General features: G+C 36.9%; 1 protein-coding gene across 1 annotated transcript in view; it reads right to left on the reverse strand.

Annotated features, from left to right (window-relative positions):
- Window positions 1–15,964, reverse strand: part of TBX21 (T-box transcription factor 21) — a 408,658-nt gene that overhangs the window by 54,618 nt on the left and 338,076 nt on the right. Inside the window, exon 3 of the mRNA XM_044055268.1 lies at window positions 15,643–15,764. Within this exon, the coding sequence (XP_043911203.1) occupies window positions 15,643–15,764 (122 nt within the window). The remainder of the gene's footprint in view (window positions 1–15,642; window positions 15,765–15,964) is intronic.

A 15,964-nucleotide genomic window follows, 5' to 3' on the forward strand; every position in this document is an offset into this window, starting at 1 on the left:
GTAGGCATGCTGTGCAGTATCAGTGCAATACAACATGTAGGCATGTTGTGCAGCATAGATGCAGTACAAGATGTAGGAATGCTGTGCAGTATGTGTGCAGTATAACGTATAGGAATGTTGTGCAGCATAGGTGCTGTACTACATGTAGGAATGCATTGCAGTATGTGCAGTACAGCATGTAGGAATGCAGTGCAGTATGGTTGCAGTATAATATGTAGGAGTGTTGTGCAGTATGGGTGCAGTACAACATGTAGGAATGTTGTGCAGTACAGATGCTGTACAAAATGTAGAAATGTTGTGCAGTATGGGTGCAGTACAACATGTAGAAATGCTGTGCATCATAGCTGCAGTATAATATGTAGGAATGCTGTGCAGTATGAGTGCAGTACAGCATGTAGAATTGCTGCGCAGCATAGATGCTCTACAAAATGTAGGAATGCTGTGCAGCACAGGTGCAGTACAACATGTAGGCATGCTTTGCAGTATGGGTGCAGTACAACATGTAGGAATGCTGTGCAGCATAGATGCTGTACAAAATGTAGGAATGTTGTGCAGTATGGGTGTAGTATAGCATGTAAGGATGCTGTGCAGTATGGGTGCAATACAACATGTAGGAATGCTGTGCAGCACAGGTGCAGTACAACATGTAGGCATGCTTTGCAGTATGGGTGCAGTACAACATGTAGGAATGCTGTGCAGCATAGGTACAGTACAGCATGTAGGCATGCTGTGCAGTATGGGTGCAGTACAACATGTAGGCATGCTGTGCAGTATGGGTGCAGTACAACATGAAGGCATGCTGTGCAGTATGGGTGCAGTACAACATGTAGGAATGCTGTGCAGCATAGGTGCAGTACAACATGTAGGCATGCTGTGCAGTATGGGTGCAGTACAACATGTAGGAATGCTGTGCAGCATAGATGCTGTACAAAATGTAGGAATGTTGTGCAGTATGGGTGTAGTATAGCATGTAAGGATGCTGTGCAGTATGGGTGCAATACAACATGTAGGAATGCTGTGCAGCACAGGTGCAGTACAACATGTAGGCATGCTTTGCAGTATGGGTGCAGTACAACATGTAGGAATGCTGTGCAGCATAGGTACAGTACAGCATGTAGGCATGCTGTGCAGTATGGGTGCAGTACAACATGTAGGCATGCTGTGCAGTATGGGTGCAGTACAACATGAAGGCATGCTGTGCAGTATGGGTGTAGTACAACATGTAGGAATGCTGTGCAGCATAGGTGCAGTACAACATGTAGGCATGCTGTGCAGTATGGGTGCAGTACAACATGTAGGCATGCTGTGCAGTATGGGTGCAGTACATGTAGGAATGCTGTGCAGCATAGGTGCAGTACAACATGTAGCAATGATGTGCAGTATGGTTGCAATACAACATGTAGAAATGCTGTGCAGCATAGGTGCAATACAACATGTAGAAATACTGTGCAGCATGTATGAAGTCCAATGTGTAGGATTGCTGTGCAGCATAGATGCTGTACAAAATGTAGGAATGTTGTGTAGTATGGGTGCAGTACAACATGTAGGAATGTTGTGCAGCATATGTACAATGCAACATGAGGGAATGCTTTGCAGTGTGGGTACAGTACAACATGTATGAATGCCTGTCAGCATACATGGAGTACAATGTTTAGGAATGTTGTGCAGCATATGTGCAAAGGAACATGCAGGCATGCTGTGCAGTATGTGTGCAGTACAACATGTAGGAATGCTGTACAGCAGATGTGCAGTACAACATGTAGGCATAGATGCTGTACAAAATGTAGGAATGTTGTGTAGTATGGGTGCAGTACAACATATAGGAATGCTGTGCACCATAGGTGCAGTATAACATGTAGGAATGATGTGCAATATCAGTGCAGTGGAACATGAAGTACAGACACAGCAGAAAACTGAATCAAACCCAGAGCATGCTTAGACTGGTGCTTCCTGTATTTATTTTCTTCTCAAAGTCTAATAAAAAATGTGTAGGCAGAGGAGAGGGTCTAGACATTTATCATTACTACTGTCATACGAGAAAAATAAAATGCTATACTTGGAGAGGCAGCATGCTGTTTTGACTACATTACTAGAACGCCCATTAGTGATATCCTGGGGTGGGGATAGACAGCAGAAGACAGTGTGTTACCTGACTGCTGTGGTATTGACTGGGTCAAACCATAGTTACTTAGTAGAACACAGAGGATTAGAGCTGGTTGAATATTGTCAGACAGAGCACAGGTCTCCAGAGAATACCATACAGCCTGGTGTTGGGTTATCTATTTGGCATTTTGTTTTCTGTTGTTAAAGAGATTTCACACCGTAGGGTGTGTGTAGCACAGTTATTTTCACCACAGAATCTAGACTGCTTGGACAGCAGTCTCAGGTTCAGTGTAAAGAATATAATATCTCACTGTTTGATCATAAACTTTAGTTGGCAATGTAGTCAAAACAAGCACTGTCTTTATGGATCAAGGAATACTTACAGACAGCAATCTCAGCTTTAATCAAAAGATCTGCACAGTGTTTAGGAAAGCATTTGGCATAGCTTATATAATACTAAAGGGAATATCAAGACAACCAGAAGAACAGCTGTGCTACTGTGCATGACATTAAACTGACCATTTTTGGAGTGCTCTGTAGTCTTTATACTTACCTAATGACCTTGTACAACCAGAAAAAAATGATAGGCTCCTCATAACGAAAGCAGTGGGCCTACACAATTTAAACTTCATGTAGGTTAAAAGAGCTGTCACCATATTCGGTGTCATACAGGCTTCCATTTCTAGAGTTTCAGTAAACTATTAGATCAGTTTTTTTTTTTTTGCAAACAATGGATGGAATAAACTGCCTATAGGACTAATACTAGTTAAGGACAAAATGCTACTAAAACTAAAAACACACAGCAGAAAAGGAGAGTAAGAGATCAGTACAAGATTACAGAACAAGCTGCCACTCTTTATCAAATGGTGCACATCACTGTCAACATTTAATAAATCATTAAATAATTTAATATGTGAACCTGAACAACATCTTCAAGTCTGCCCTCCAGCCAAAGCCTCTGATTCATTACCTGGCTATGGCCCTGCTTCAAAAAGCCTAAACTGTTTTATACTGGCCTTGCAAATGCCCAGCTCTCCAAGCACTTACAAAATAACATGCCCACATCTCAGGTCACTTAATGAACACAGGGAATCAGATTTCTAAATCATACATCAAAAATATGGAATAATCTTTAAATGTCTGTCTGACAAACCTCACAGAAAACTTTCAGAAAAGTCTACCTGGCGTATCCAGTCTCAAAAATCAACAGTAACTGCACCCATATTCATACATATCCTTAACTACTAATTATGCTACATTGCACCCATCCTTAACTACTAATTAGGTTACATTGAACCCATACTTGACTACTAATTATGTTGTAGACCCATCCTTGACCACTAATTATGTTACATTGGACCCATCCTTAACTACTAACTATGTTACATTGGAATCATCCTTGACTAATAATTATGTCACATTGGACCCATCCTTGACCACTAATTATGTTACATTGGACCCATCCTTGACTACTAATTATGTTACATTGGACCCATACTTGACTACTAATTATGTTGTAGACCCATCCTTGACCACTAATTATGTTACATTGGACCCATCCTTAACTACTAACTATGTTACATTGGACCCATTCTTGACTACTAACTATGTTACATTGGACCCATCCTTGACTACTAATTATGTTACATTGGACCCATCCTTGACTACTAATTATGTTACATAGGACCCATCCTTGACTACTAATTATGTTACCTTGGAACCATCCTTGACTACTAATTATGTTACATTGGACCCATCCTTGACTACTAATAATGTTCCATTGGGCCCATCCTTGACTACAAATTAGGTTACATTGGACCCATCCTTGACTACTAATTATGTTACATTGAACCTATCCTTGACTATTAATTATGTTACATTGGAACCATCCTTAACTACTAATTATGTTACATTGGACCCATCCTTGACTACTAATTATGTTACATTGGACCCATCCTTGACAACTAATTATGTTACATTGGACCCATCCTTTACTACTAATTATGTTACATTGGACCCATCCTTAACTACTAATTATGTTACATTGGGCCCATCCTTAACTACTAATTATGTTACATTGGAACCATTCCTGACTACTAATTATGTTACATTGAACCCATCCTTAACAACTAATTATGTTACACTGGACCCATCCTTGACTACTAATTATGTTACATTGGACCCATCCTTAACTACTAATTATGTTACATTGGACCCATCTTTGACTACTAATTATGTTAGATTGGACCCATCCTTGACTATTAATTATGTTACATTGGACCCATCCTTGACTACTAATTTTGTTATATTGGACCCATCCTTGACTACTAATAATGTTACATTGGACCCATCCTTGATTACTAATTATGTTACATTGGACCATCCTTGACTACTAATTATGTTACATTGCACCCATCCTCGACTACTAGTTATGTTACATTGGACCCATCCTTGACTACTAATTATGTTACATTGGACCCGTCCTTGATTACTAATTATGTTACATTGGACCATCCTTGACTACTAATTATGTTACATTGCACCCATCCTCGACTACTACTTATGTTAAATTAGAACCATCCTTGGCTACTAATTATGTTACATTGGACCCGTCCTTGACTTCTAATTATGGTACATTGGACCCATCCTTGACTACTAATTTTGTTACATTGGACCCATCCTTAACTACTAATTATGTTACATTGGACCCATCCTTAACTACTAATTATGTTACATTGGACCCATCCTTAACTACCAATTATGTTACACTGGACCCATCCTTAACTACTAATTATGTTACATTGGACCAATCCTTGACTACTTATTATGTTACAATGGACCCATCCTTGACTACTAATTATTTTATATTGGACCCATCCTTAACTAATAATTATATTACATTGGACCCATCCGTGACTACTAATTATGTTACATTGGACCCATCCTTGACTACTAATCATTTTACATTGGACCCATCCTTGACTACTTATTATGTTACATTGGGCCCATCCTTAACGACTAATTATGTTACATTGGGCCCTTCCTTGACTACTAATTATGTTACATTGGATCCATCCTTAACTACTAATTATGATACATTAGACCTATCCCTCACTTCTAATTATATTACATTCGACTCATCCTTGACCACTAATTATGTTACATTGGACCCATCCTTAACTACTAATTATGTTACATTGGACCCATCCTTGACTACTAATTATGTTACATTGGACTCATTCTTGACTACTAATTATGTTACATTGCATCCATGCTTGACTACTAATTATGTTACATTGAACCCATCCTTGACTACTAATTATGTTTGATTGGACCCATCCTTGACTACTAATTATGTTACATTGGACCCATCCTTGACAACTAATTATGTTGCATTTGGCCCATCCTTAACTACTAATTATGTTACATTGGGCTCATCCTTGACAACCAATTAAGTTACATTGGACCCATCCTTTACTACTAATTATGTTACATTGGACCCATCCTTAACTACTAATTATGTTACATTGGGCCCATCCTTAACTACTAATTATGTTACATTGGAACCATTCCTGACTACTAATTATGTTACATTGAACCCATCCTTAACAACTAATTATGTTACACTGGACCCGTCCTTGACTACTAATTATGTTACACTGGACCCATCCTTAACTACTAATTATGTTACATTGGACCCATCTTTGACTACTAATTATGTTACATTGGACCCATCCTTGACTATTAATTATGTTACATTGGACCCATCCTTGACTACTAATTTTGTTATATTGGACCCATCCTTGACTACTAATAATGCAACATTGGACCCATCCTTGACTACTAATTATGCTACATTGGACCCATTCTTAACTACTAATTATGTTACATTGGACCCATCCTTGATTACTAATTATGTTACATTGGACCATCCTTGACTACTAATTATGTTACATTGCACCTATCCTCGACTACTACTTATGTTACATTGGACCCATCCTTGACTACTAATTATGTTACATTGGACCCGTCCTTGATTACTAATTATGTTACATTGGACCATCCTTGACTACTAATTATGTTACATTGCACCCATCCTCGACTACTACTTATGTTACATTGGACCCATCCTTGGCTACTAATTATGTTACATTGGACCCATCCTTAACTACAAATTATATTACATTGGACCTATCCTTGACTACTAGTTATGTTACATTGGACCCACACTTGACTACTAATTATGTTAAATTAGAACCCTCCTTGGCTACTAATTATGTTACATTGGACCCGTCCTTGACTTCTAATTATGGTACATTGGACCCATCCTTGACTACTAATTTTGTTACATTGGACCCATCCTTAACTACTAATTATGTTACATTGGACCCATCCTTAAGTACTAATTATGTTACATTGGACCCATCCTTAACTACCAATTATGTTACACTGGACCCATCCTTAACTACTAATTATGTTAAATTGGACCAATCCTTGACTACTTATTATGTTACAATGGACCCATCCTTGACTACTAATTATTTTATATTGGACCCATCCTTAACTAATAATTATGTTACATTGGACCCATCCTTGAGTACTAATTATGTTACATTGGACCCATCCTTGACTACTTATTTTGTTACATTGGACCCATCCTTGACTAATAATTATGTTACATTGGACGCATCCTTAACTACTAATTATGGTACATTAGACCCATCCTCGACTACTACTTATGTTACATTGGACCCATCCATAACTGCTAATTATGTTACGTTGGACCCATCCTTAACTGCTAATTATGTTACATTGGACCCATCCTTGACTACTATTTATGTTACATTGGGCCCATCCTTGGGTACTAATTATGTTACATTGGACCCATTCTTAACTACTGATTATGTTACATTGCACCCATCCGTGACTACTAATTATGTTACATTGGACCCATCCTTGACTACTAATCATTTTACATTGGACCCATCCTTGACTACTTATTATGTTACATTGGGCCCATCCTTAACTACTAATTATGTTACATTGGACTCATTCTTGACTACTAATTATGTTACATTGCACCCATGCTTGACTACTAATTATGTTACATTGAACCCATCCTTGACTACTAATTATGTTTGATTGGACCCATCCTTGACTACTAATTATGTTACATTGGACCCATCCTTGACTACTAATTATGTTGCATTTGGCCCATCCTTAACTACTAATTATGTTACATTGGGCCCATCCTTGACAACTAATTAAGTTACATTGGACCCATCCTTTACTACTAATTATGTTACATTGGACCCATCCTTAACTACTAATTATGTTACATTGGGCCCATCCTTAACTACTAATTATGTTACATTGGACCCATCCTTGACAACTAATTATGTTACATTGGACCCATCCTTTACTACTAATTATGTTACATTGGACCCATCCTTAACTACTAATTATATTACATTGGGCCCATCCTTAACTACTAATTATGTTACATTGGACCCATTCTTGACTACTGATTATGTTACATTGGACCCATCCTTAGCAACTATATATGTTACATTGGACTCATCCTTAACTACTAATTATGTTACATTGGGCCCATCCTTGACCACTAATTATGTCACATTGGACCCATCCTTGACCACTAATTATGTTACATTGGACCCATCCTTGACTACTAATTATGTTACATTGGACCCATACTTGACTACTAATTATGTTGTAGACCCATCCTTGACTACTAATTATGTTACATTGGACCCTTCCTTAACTACTAACTATGTTACATTGGACCCATTCTATACTACTAACTATGTTACATTGGACCCATCCTTGACTACTAATTATGTTAAATTGGACCCATCCTTGACTACTAATTATGTTACATAGGACCCATCCTTGACTACTAATTATGTTACCTTGGAACCATCCTTGACTACTAATTATGTTACATTGGACCCATCCTTGACTACTAATTATGTTGCATTGGGCCCATCCTTGACTACAAATTAGGTTACATTGGACCCATCCTTGACTACTAATTATGTTACATTGAACCAATCCTTGACTATTAATTATGTTACATTGGACCCATCCTTAACTACTAATTATGTTACATTGGACCCATCCTTATGTTACATTGGACCCATCCTTGACTACTAATTATGTTACATTGGACCCATCCTTGACGACTAATTATGTTACATTGGACCCATCCTTTACTACTAATTATGTTACATTGGACCCATCCTTAACTACTAATTATGTTACATTGGGCCCATCCTTAACTACTAATTATGTTACATTGGACCCATTCCTGACTACTAATTATGTTACATTGAATCCATCCTTAACAACTATATATGTTACATTTGACCCATCCTTGACTACTAATTGTGTTATATTGGACACACCCTTGACTACTAATAATGTAACATTGGACCCATCCTTGACGACTAATTATGTTACATTGGACCCATCCTTTACTACTAATTATGTTACATTGGACCCATCCTTGACTACTAATTATGTTAGATTGGACCCATCCTTGACTACTAATAATGCAACATTGGACCCATCCTTGACTACTAATTATGTTACATTGGACCCATCCTTAACTACTAATTGTGTTACATTGGACCCGTCCTTGATTACTAATTATGTTACATTGGAACCATCCTTGACTACTAATTTTGTTACATTGGACTCATGCTTGACTACTAACTATGTTACATTGGACCCATCCTTAACTACTAATTATGTTACATTGGACCATCCTTGACTACTAATTATGTTACATTGGACCCATCCTTGACTACTACTTATGTTACATTGGACCCATACTTAACTTCAAATTATATTACATTGGACCTATCCTTGACTACTAGTTATGTTACATTGGACCCGTCCTTGACTTCTAATTATGTTACATTGGACCCATCCTTGACTACTAATTTTGTTACATTGGACCCATCCTTAACTACTAATTATGTTACATTGGACCCATCACTGACTACTGATTATGTTACATTGGACCTGTCCTTAACTTCTTATTATGTTACATTGGCCCCATCCTTGCCTACTAAGTATGTTACATTGGACCCATCATTGACTACTGATTATGCTACATTGGACCCATCCTTAACTACTAATTATGTTACATTGGACACATCCTTAACTGCTAATTTTGTTACATTGGGCCCATCCTTGACTACTAATTATATTACATTGGGCCCATCCTTGACTACTATTTATATTACATTGGGCCCATCCTTGACTGCTAATTATGTTACATTGGGCCCATCCTTGAGTACTAATTATGTTACATTGGACCCATCCTTGACTACTAATTATGTTTAATTGGACCCATGCTTAGCTACTAATTATGCTACATTGGACCTATCCTTGACTACTAATTATTTTACATTGGACCCATCTTTGACTACTAATTATGTTACATTGGGCCCATCCTTAACTTCTAATTATGTTACATTGGGCCCATCCTTGATGACTAATTATGTTACATTGGACCCATACTTGAGTACTAATTATGTTACATTGCACCCATCCTTGTCTACTAATTATGTTACATTGGGTCCATCCTTGACGACTAATTATGTTACATTGGACCCATCTTTGACTACTAATTATGTTACATTGGGCCCATCCTTAACTTCTAATTATGTTACATTGGGCCCATCCTTGACGACTAATTATGTTACTTTGGACCCATCCTTGACTACTAATTATGTTACATTGCATCCATCCTTAACTACTAATTATGTTACATTGGACCCATCCTTATCTACTAATTATGTCACATTGGACCCATCCTTCACTACTAATTATGTTACATTGGACCCATCGTTGACTACTAATTATGTTACATTGGACCCATCCTTAACTACTTATTATGTTACATTGGGCCCATCCTTGACTAATAATTATGTTACATTGGACCCATCCTCGACTACTACTTATGTTACATTGGACCTATCCTTGACTACGAATTATGTTACATTGGACCCATCCTTGACTACTAATTATGTTACATTGGACCCATCCTTTACTACTAATTATGTTACACTGGACCCATCATTAACTACTGATTATGTTACATTGGGCCCATCCTTGACTACTAATTTTACTAATTTAGTTATGTTAGGAACCTGAGTGGGAATTCTCAGATATGCTCAGAATTAGTCCAAAATGACAAAAAATGCACCGAACCCACAGACATTGCCAACATCCTAGCTGACAGGTTCATTGCAAACTTCTCCCCCCCCCTTACATTGGACCCATCCTTGACTACCAGTTATGTTACATTGGGCCCATCCTTGAGTACTAATTATGTTACATTGGACCCATCCTTGACTACTAATTATGTTTCATTGGACCCATGCTTAGCTACTAATTATGCTACATTGGACCTATCCTTGACTACTAATTATGTTACATTGGACCCATCCTTGACTACTAATTATGTTACATTGGACCCATCATTGACTACTGATTATGTTACATTGGACCCATCCTTAACTACTAATTATGTTACATTGGACCCATCCTTAACTACTAATTATGTTACATTGGACCCATCCTTCACTACTAACTATGTTACATTGGGCCCATCCTTGACTACTATTTATGTTACATTGGACCCATCCTTGACTACTAATTATGTTACATTGGGCCCATCCTTGACTACTTTTTATGTTACATTGGGCCAATCCTTGACTACTAATTATGTTACATTAGACCCATCCTTGACTACTAATTATGTTACATTGGACCTGTCCTTAACTACTAATTATGTATGCAATCTCGAAAGGAGTTATAACGAATGCACTAGCAAAACATATTATGGAAAATAACAATCATGGTTTTTTGTTCAATGTGGTTCAAAAAATAGAAATTAATCCTAGAGGTGGGCCTTGGCACCTTAAACTGGAAGAAAGTGAGTTGCTATGGCAACTTAAAACAAATGCCTATGCCCACCCAGGGATTAATGGGACGTGTTCTATTAAATGCCTCTTAAAGCAAAAAGCTCTTAATAGGTAAATTTATATTGTACCAATGTATTTATTAATTTATTTATTCACAGTATCTAATATTTAAGTATGTATAAACTTGATAAATGGGTGCGTTTTTTCCTTCAACTCGCTGAATCTACTTTTTCCTATATTATATATTATTCATTATTAATTAATATGTGTTTATTGTTTGATATAAGTATAAATGAATTTATTTTATAATGGAGTTTTTCACTAGAAGCATTTTTTCTAAGTGAATATTTTATATATTTTTGTAAAAACAAATTTTGTTAAGTAATATGTTTACATTCTTGTTAATACTTAACTTGTATGTAAATATTAATATTAGTTTAAATATTTGATATATTTAATGTTGAAATAGCTGCGTTTTAAAAGGGCTGAATGAATGTGAATGTACATGCTAATTGATTGATTGATAGATTGTTTAGTTAATTGATTAAAATTAAACAATTATTAGGGTATGTGAGTATATTTAAACTCACAAGAGGTTCCAAAGTTACTTGTCTGAAGAAGTGTATGTATTTCTGTACACGAAAACGTTTACAAGTAAAGGATCTTGGATTTTACTTCGTGGCTGTGTTTTGTTGGACTCACTTATTGTTTTCACAGTGCTTAGAACTTTTTGGAGTTTTGTTTGTGTTTTGATTACTAATTATGTTACATTAGACCCATACTTGACTACTAATTATGTTACATTGGACCCATCCTTGACTACTAATTATGTTACATTTGACCCATCCTTAACTAGTAATTATGTTACATTGGACCCATCCATAACTACTACATATGTTACATTTGAACCCATCCTTGACTACTAATTATGTTACATTAGACCCATACTTGACTACTAATTATGTTACATTGGACCTATCATTGACTGCTAATTATGTTACATTGGACCCATCATTTACTACTAATTAAGTTATACTGGACCCATCCTTGACTACTAATTATGTTACATTGGACCCATCCTTGACTACTAATTATGTTACATTGGACCCATTCTTGACTACTAATTATGTTACAATGGACCCATCCTTGACTACTAATTATCTGACATTAGATCCTTCCTTGATTACTAATTATGTTACATTGGACCCATCCTTGACTAAGAGTTAGGTTACATTGGACCCATCCTTAACTACTAATTATATTACATTGTCCCATCCTTAACTACTAATTATGTTACATTGGACCCATCCTTAACTGCTAATTATTTTACATTGGACCCATCCTTAACTACTAATTATGTTAGAAAGGACCCATCCTTGACTACTAATTATGTTACATTAGACCCATACTTGACTACTAATTATGTTACATTGGACCCATCCTTGACTACTAATTATGTTACATTTGACCCATCCTTAACTAGTAATTATGTTACATTGGACCCATCCATAACTACTACATATGTTACATTGGACCCATCCTTGACTACTAATTATGTTACATTAGACCCATACTTGACTACTAATTACGTTACATTGGACCTATCATTAACTGCTAATTATGTTACATTGGAACCATCCTTAACTGTTAATTATTTTACATTGGACCCATCCTTAACTACTAATTATATTAGAAAGGACCCATCCTTGACTACTAATTATGTTACATTGGACCCATCCTTAACTACTAATTAGTTTACAATGGACCCATCCTTGACTACTAATTATGTTACATTAGAGCCATCCTTAACTACTAATTATGCTACATTGGACCCATCCTTGACTACTAACTATGTTACATTGGACCCGACCTTGACTACTAATTATATTACATTGGACCCATCCTTGACTACTAGTTATGTTACATTGGACCCATCCTTGGCTACTATTAATGTCATATTGGACCCATCCTTAACTTTTAATTATGTTACATTGGACCCTTCCTTGACTACTAATTATGTTACATTGGACCCCTCCTTAACTACTAATTATGTTACATTGGACCCATCCATAACTACTAATTATTTTACATTGGACCCATCCTTGACTACTAATTATGTTACATTGGACCCATCCTTAACTTCTAATTATGTTACATTGGGCCCATCCTCGACTACTAGTTATGTTACATTGGACCCATCCTTGACTACTAATTATGTTACATTGGACCCGTCCTTAACTACTAATTATGTTACATTAGACCCATGCTTGACTACTAATTATGTTACATTGGACCCATCCTTGACTACTAGTTATGTTACATTGGACCCATACTTAACTACTAATTATGTTACATTGGACCCATCCTTAACTACTAAATATGTTGCATTGGACCCATCCTTACCTACTAATTATGTTACATTGGACCCATCCTTTATGACTAATTAAGTTATATTGGACCTGTACTTGACTACTAATTATGTTACATTGGACCCATCCTTGACTACTAATTATGTTACAATGGACCCACCCTTGACTACTAATTATCTGACATTGGATCCTTCCTTGATTACTAATTATGTTACACTGGACCCATCCTTGACTACTAGTTATGTAACATTGGACCCATCCTTAACTACTAATTATATTACATTGGACCCATCCTTGACTGCTATGTTACATTTTACCCATTCTTGACTACTAATTATGTTACGTTGGACCCCCCCCCCCCATCTACTAATTATGTTACATTGGACCTGTCCTTGACTGCAAATTATATTACATTGGACCCGTCCTTGACTACTAATTATGTTACATTGGGCCCTTCCTTGACTACTAATTATGTTACATTGGAGCCATCCATAACTACTAATTATGTTACATTGGACCCTTCCTTGACTACTAATTATTTTTCATTGGACACATCCTTAACTACTAATTATTTTACATTGGACCCATCCTTGACTACTAATTATGTTACATTGGACCAATCCTTAACTACTAATTATGTTACATTGGACCCATCATTGACTACTGATTATGTTTCATTGGACCCATTCTTAACTTCTAATTATGTTACATTGTACCCATCCTTGACTACTAATTATGTTACATTCGGCCCATCCTTGACTACTATTTATGTTACAGATGACCCATCCGTGACTACTAATTATGTTACATTGGACCCATCCTTGACTTCTAATTATGTTACATTGGACCTGTCCTTGACTACTATTTATGTTACATTGGGCCCATCTTTGACTACTAATTATGTTACATTGGACCCATCCTTGACTACTAATTATGTTACATTGGACCCACCCTTGGCTACTAATTATGTTACATTGGGCCCTTCCTTGACTACTAATTATGTTACATTGGACCCACCCTTGACTTCTAATTATGTTACATTGGACCCATCCTTAACTACTAATTATGTTACATTGGACCCACCCTTGACTTCTAATTATGTTACATTGGACCCACCCTTGGCTACTAATTATGTTACATTGGACCCACCCTTGGCTACTAATTATGTTACATTGGGCCCTTCCTTGACTTCTAATTATGTTACATTGGACCCATCCTTGACTACTAATTATGTTACATTGGACCCATCATTGACTACTAATTATGTTACATTGGACCCATCCTTGATACTAATTATGTTACATTGGACCCATCCTTGACTACTAGTTATGTTAAATTGGACCCATCCTTAACTACTAATAATGTTACTTTGGACCCATCCTTGACTACTAATTATTTTACATTGGACCCATCCTTGACTGCCAATTATGTTACATTGCACCCATCCTTCACTACTAATTATGTTGCATTAGACCCGTCTTTAACTGCTAATTATGTTACATTGGACCCATCCTTAACTACTAATTATGTTACATTGAACCCATCCTTAACTACTAATTATGTTATTTTGGAATACATGACCATATGGATGCATATGCCACATTTACATTGTAAGTTTGTGTGTGTGTGTGTGTGTGTGTGTGTGTGTGTGTGTGTGTGTGTGTGTGTGTGTGTGTGCATGCGTGCGTGCGTGCTTGTGTGCATATGTGTGTGTGTGTGTGTGTGTGTGTGTGTGTGTGTGTGTGTGTGTGTGTGTGTGGTGAGAGTGTGTGTTAATGTGTAGTTACTTGTTTTCATTACTGACCACTGGGCAGAAGTATTTTTGGGAATGTGACTGTGTGTGTGTGTGTGTGTGTGTGTGTGTGTGTGTGTGTGTGTGTGTGTGTGTGTGTGTGTATGAGTGTGTGTTTATATATGAGTGTATATTTCACTGTGCACATTTATATGTTCTCAGTACTGACCACTGGGCATAAGTATGTTTGGAAGGGTGATTTTGTGTGCGTGTGTGTGTGCGCGTGTGTGTGTTTGTATATGAATGTATATTTCACTGTGCACATTTATATGTTCTCAGTACTGACCTGTGGGTGGAAGTCTGTTTGGGAAAGTGAGTGTATTTGTGATTAGCTGTATACCATGGTTGTTACTTCATACTCCATTATGTTGATCTGTGTGTCTTTGTGGTTACCTGCTTGACACTGTTTGATGTCCCTCACCTGGCTGACATTATTCGATGCACCCTTATTGTTGGTTAGCTTCAGCTTGCCAAAAGAAATCTCTTGCCTCATCCAGTGTGCACCTGTATTGGGAGAGTCTGGATGAACATAGTTCCTGTTACCTAGAAAAAAGGCAAGAAAAAAAAGACAAAAGTAGCATTGATAATTGAAATTTCTGCACTCCGCTATTACAGTGTCTTATGTACAGAGAGACACAAAGTCATAAAATATCAGGATTTGCAAGCAGAAGTGAGAACAGTATGGAAGAAAGTTACCCAGACAGTTCAATAGCAGTAAAAGCAACAGGACAAATAGAAAAGAA

The sequence above is a fragment of the Protopterus annectens genome, chromosome 13.part0, assembly GCF_019279795.1.
Source record: "Protopterus annectens isolate FY-2018-M chromosome 13.part0, PAN1.0, whole genome shotgun sequence".
Classification (NCBI taxonomy): domain Eukaryota; kingdom Metazoa; phylum Chordata; order Ceratodontiformes; family Protopteridae; genus Protopterus; species Protopterus annectens.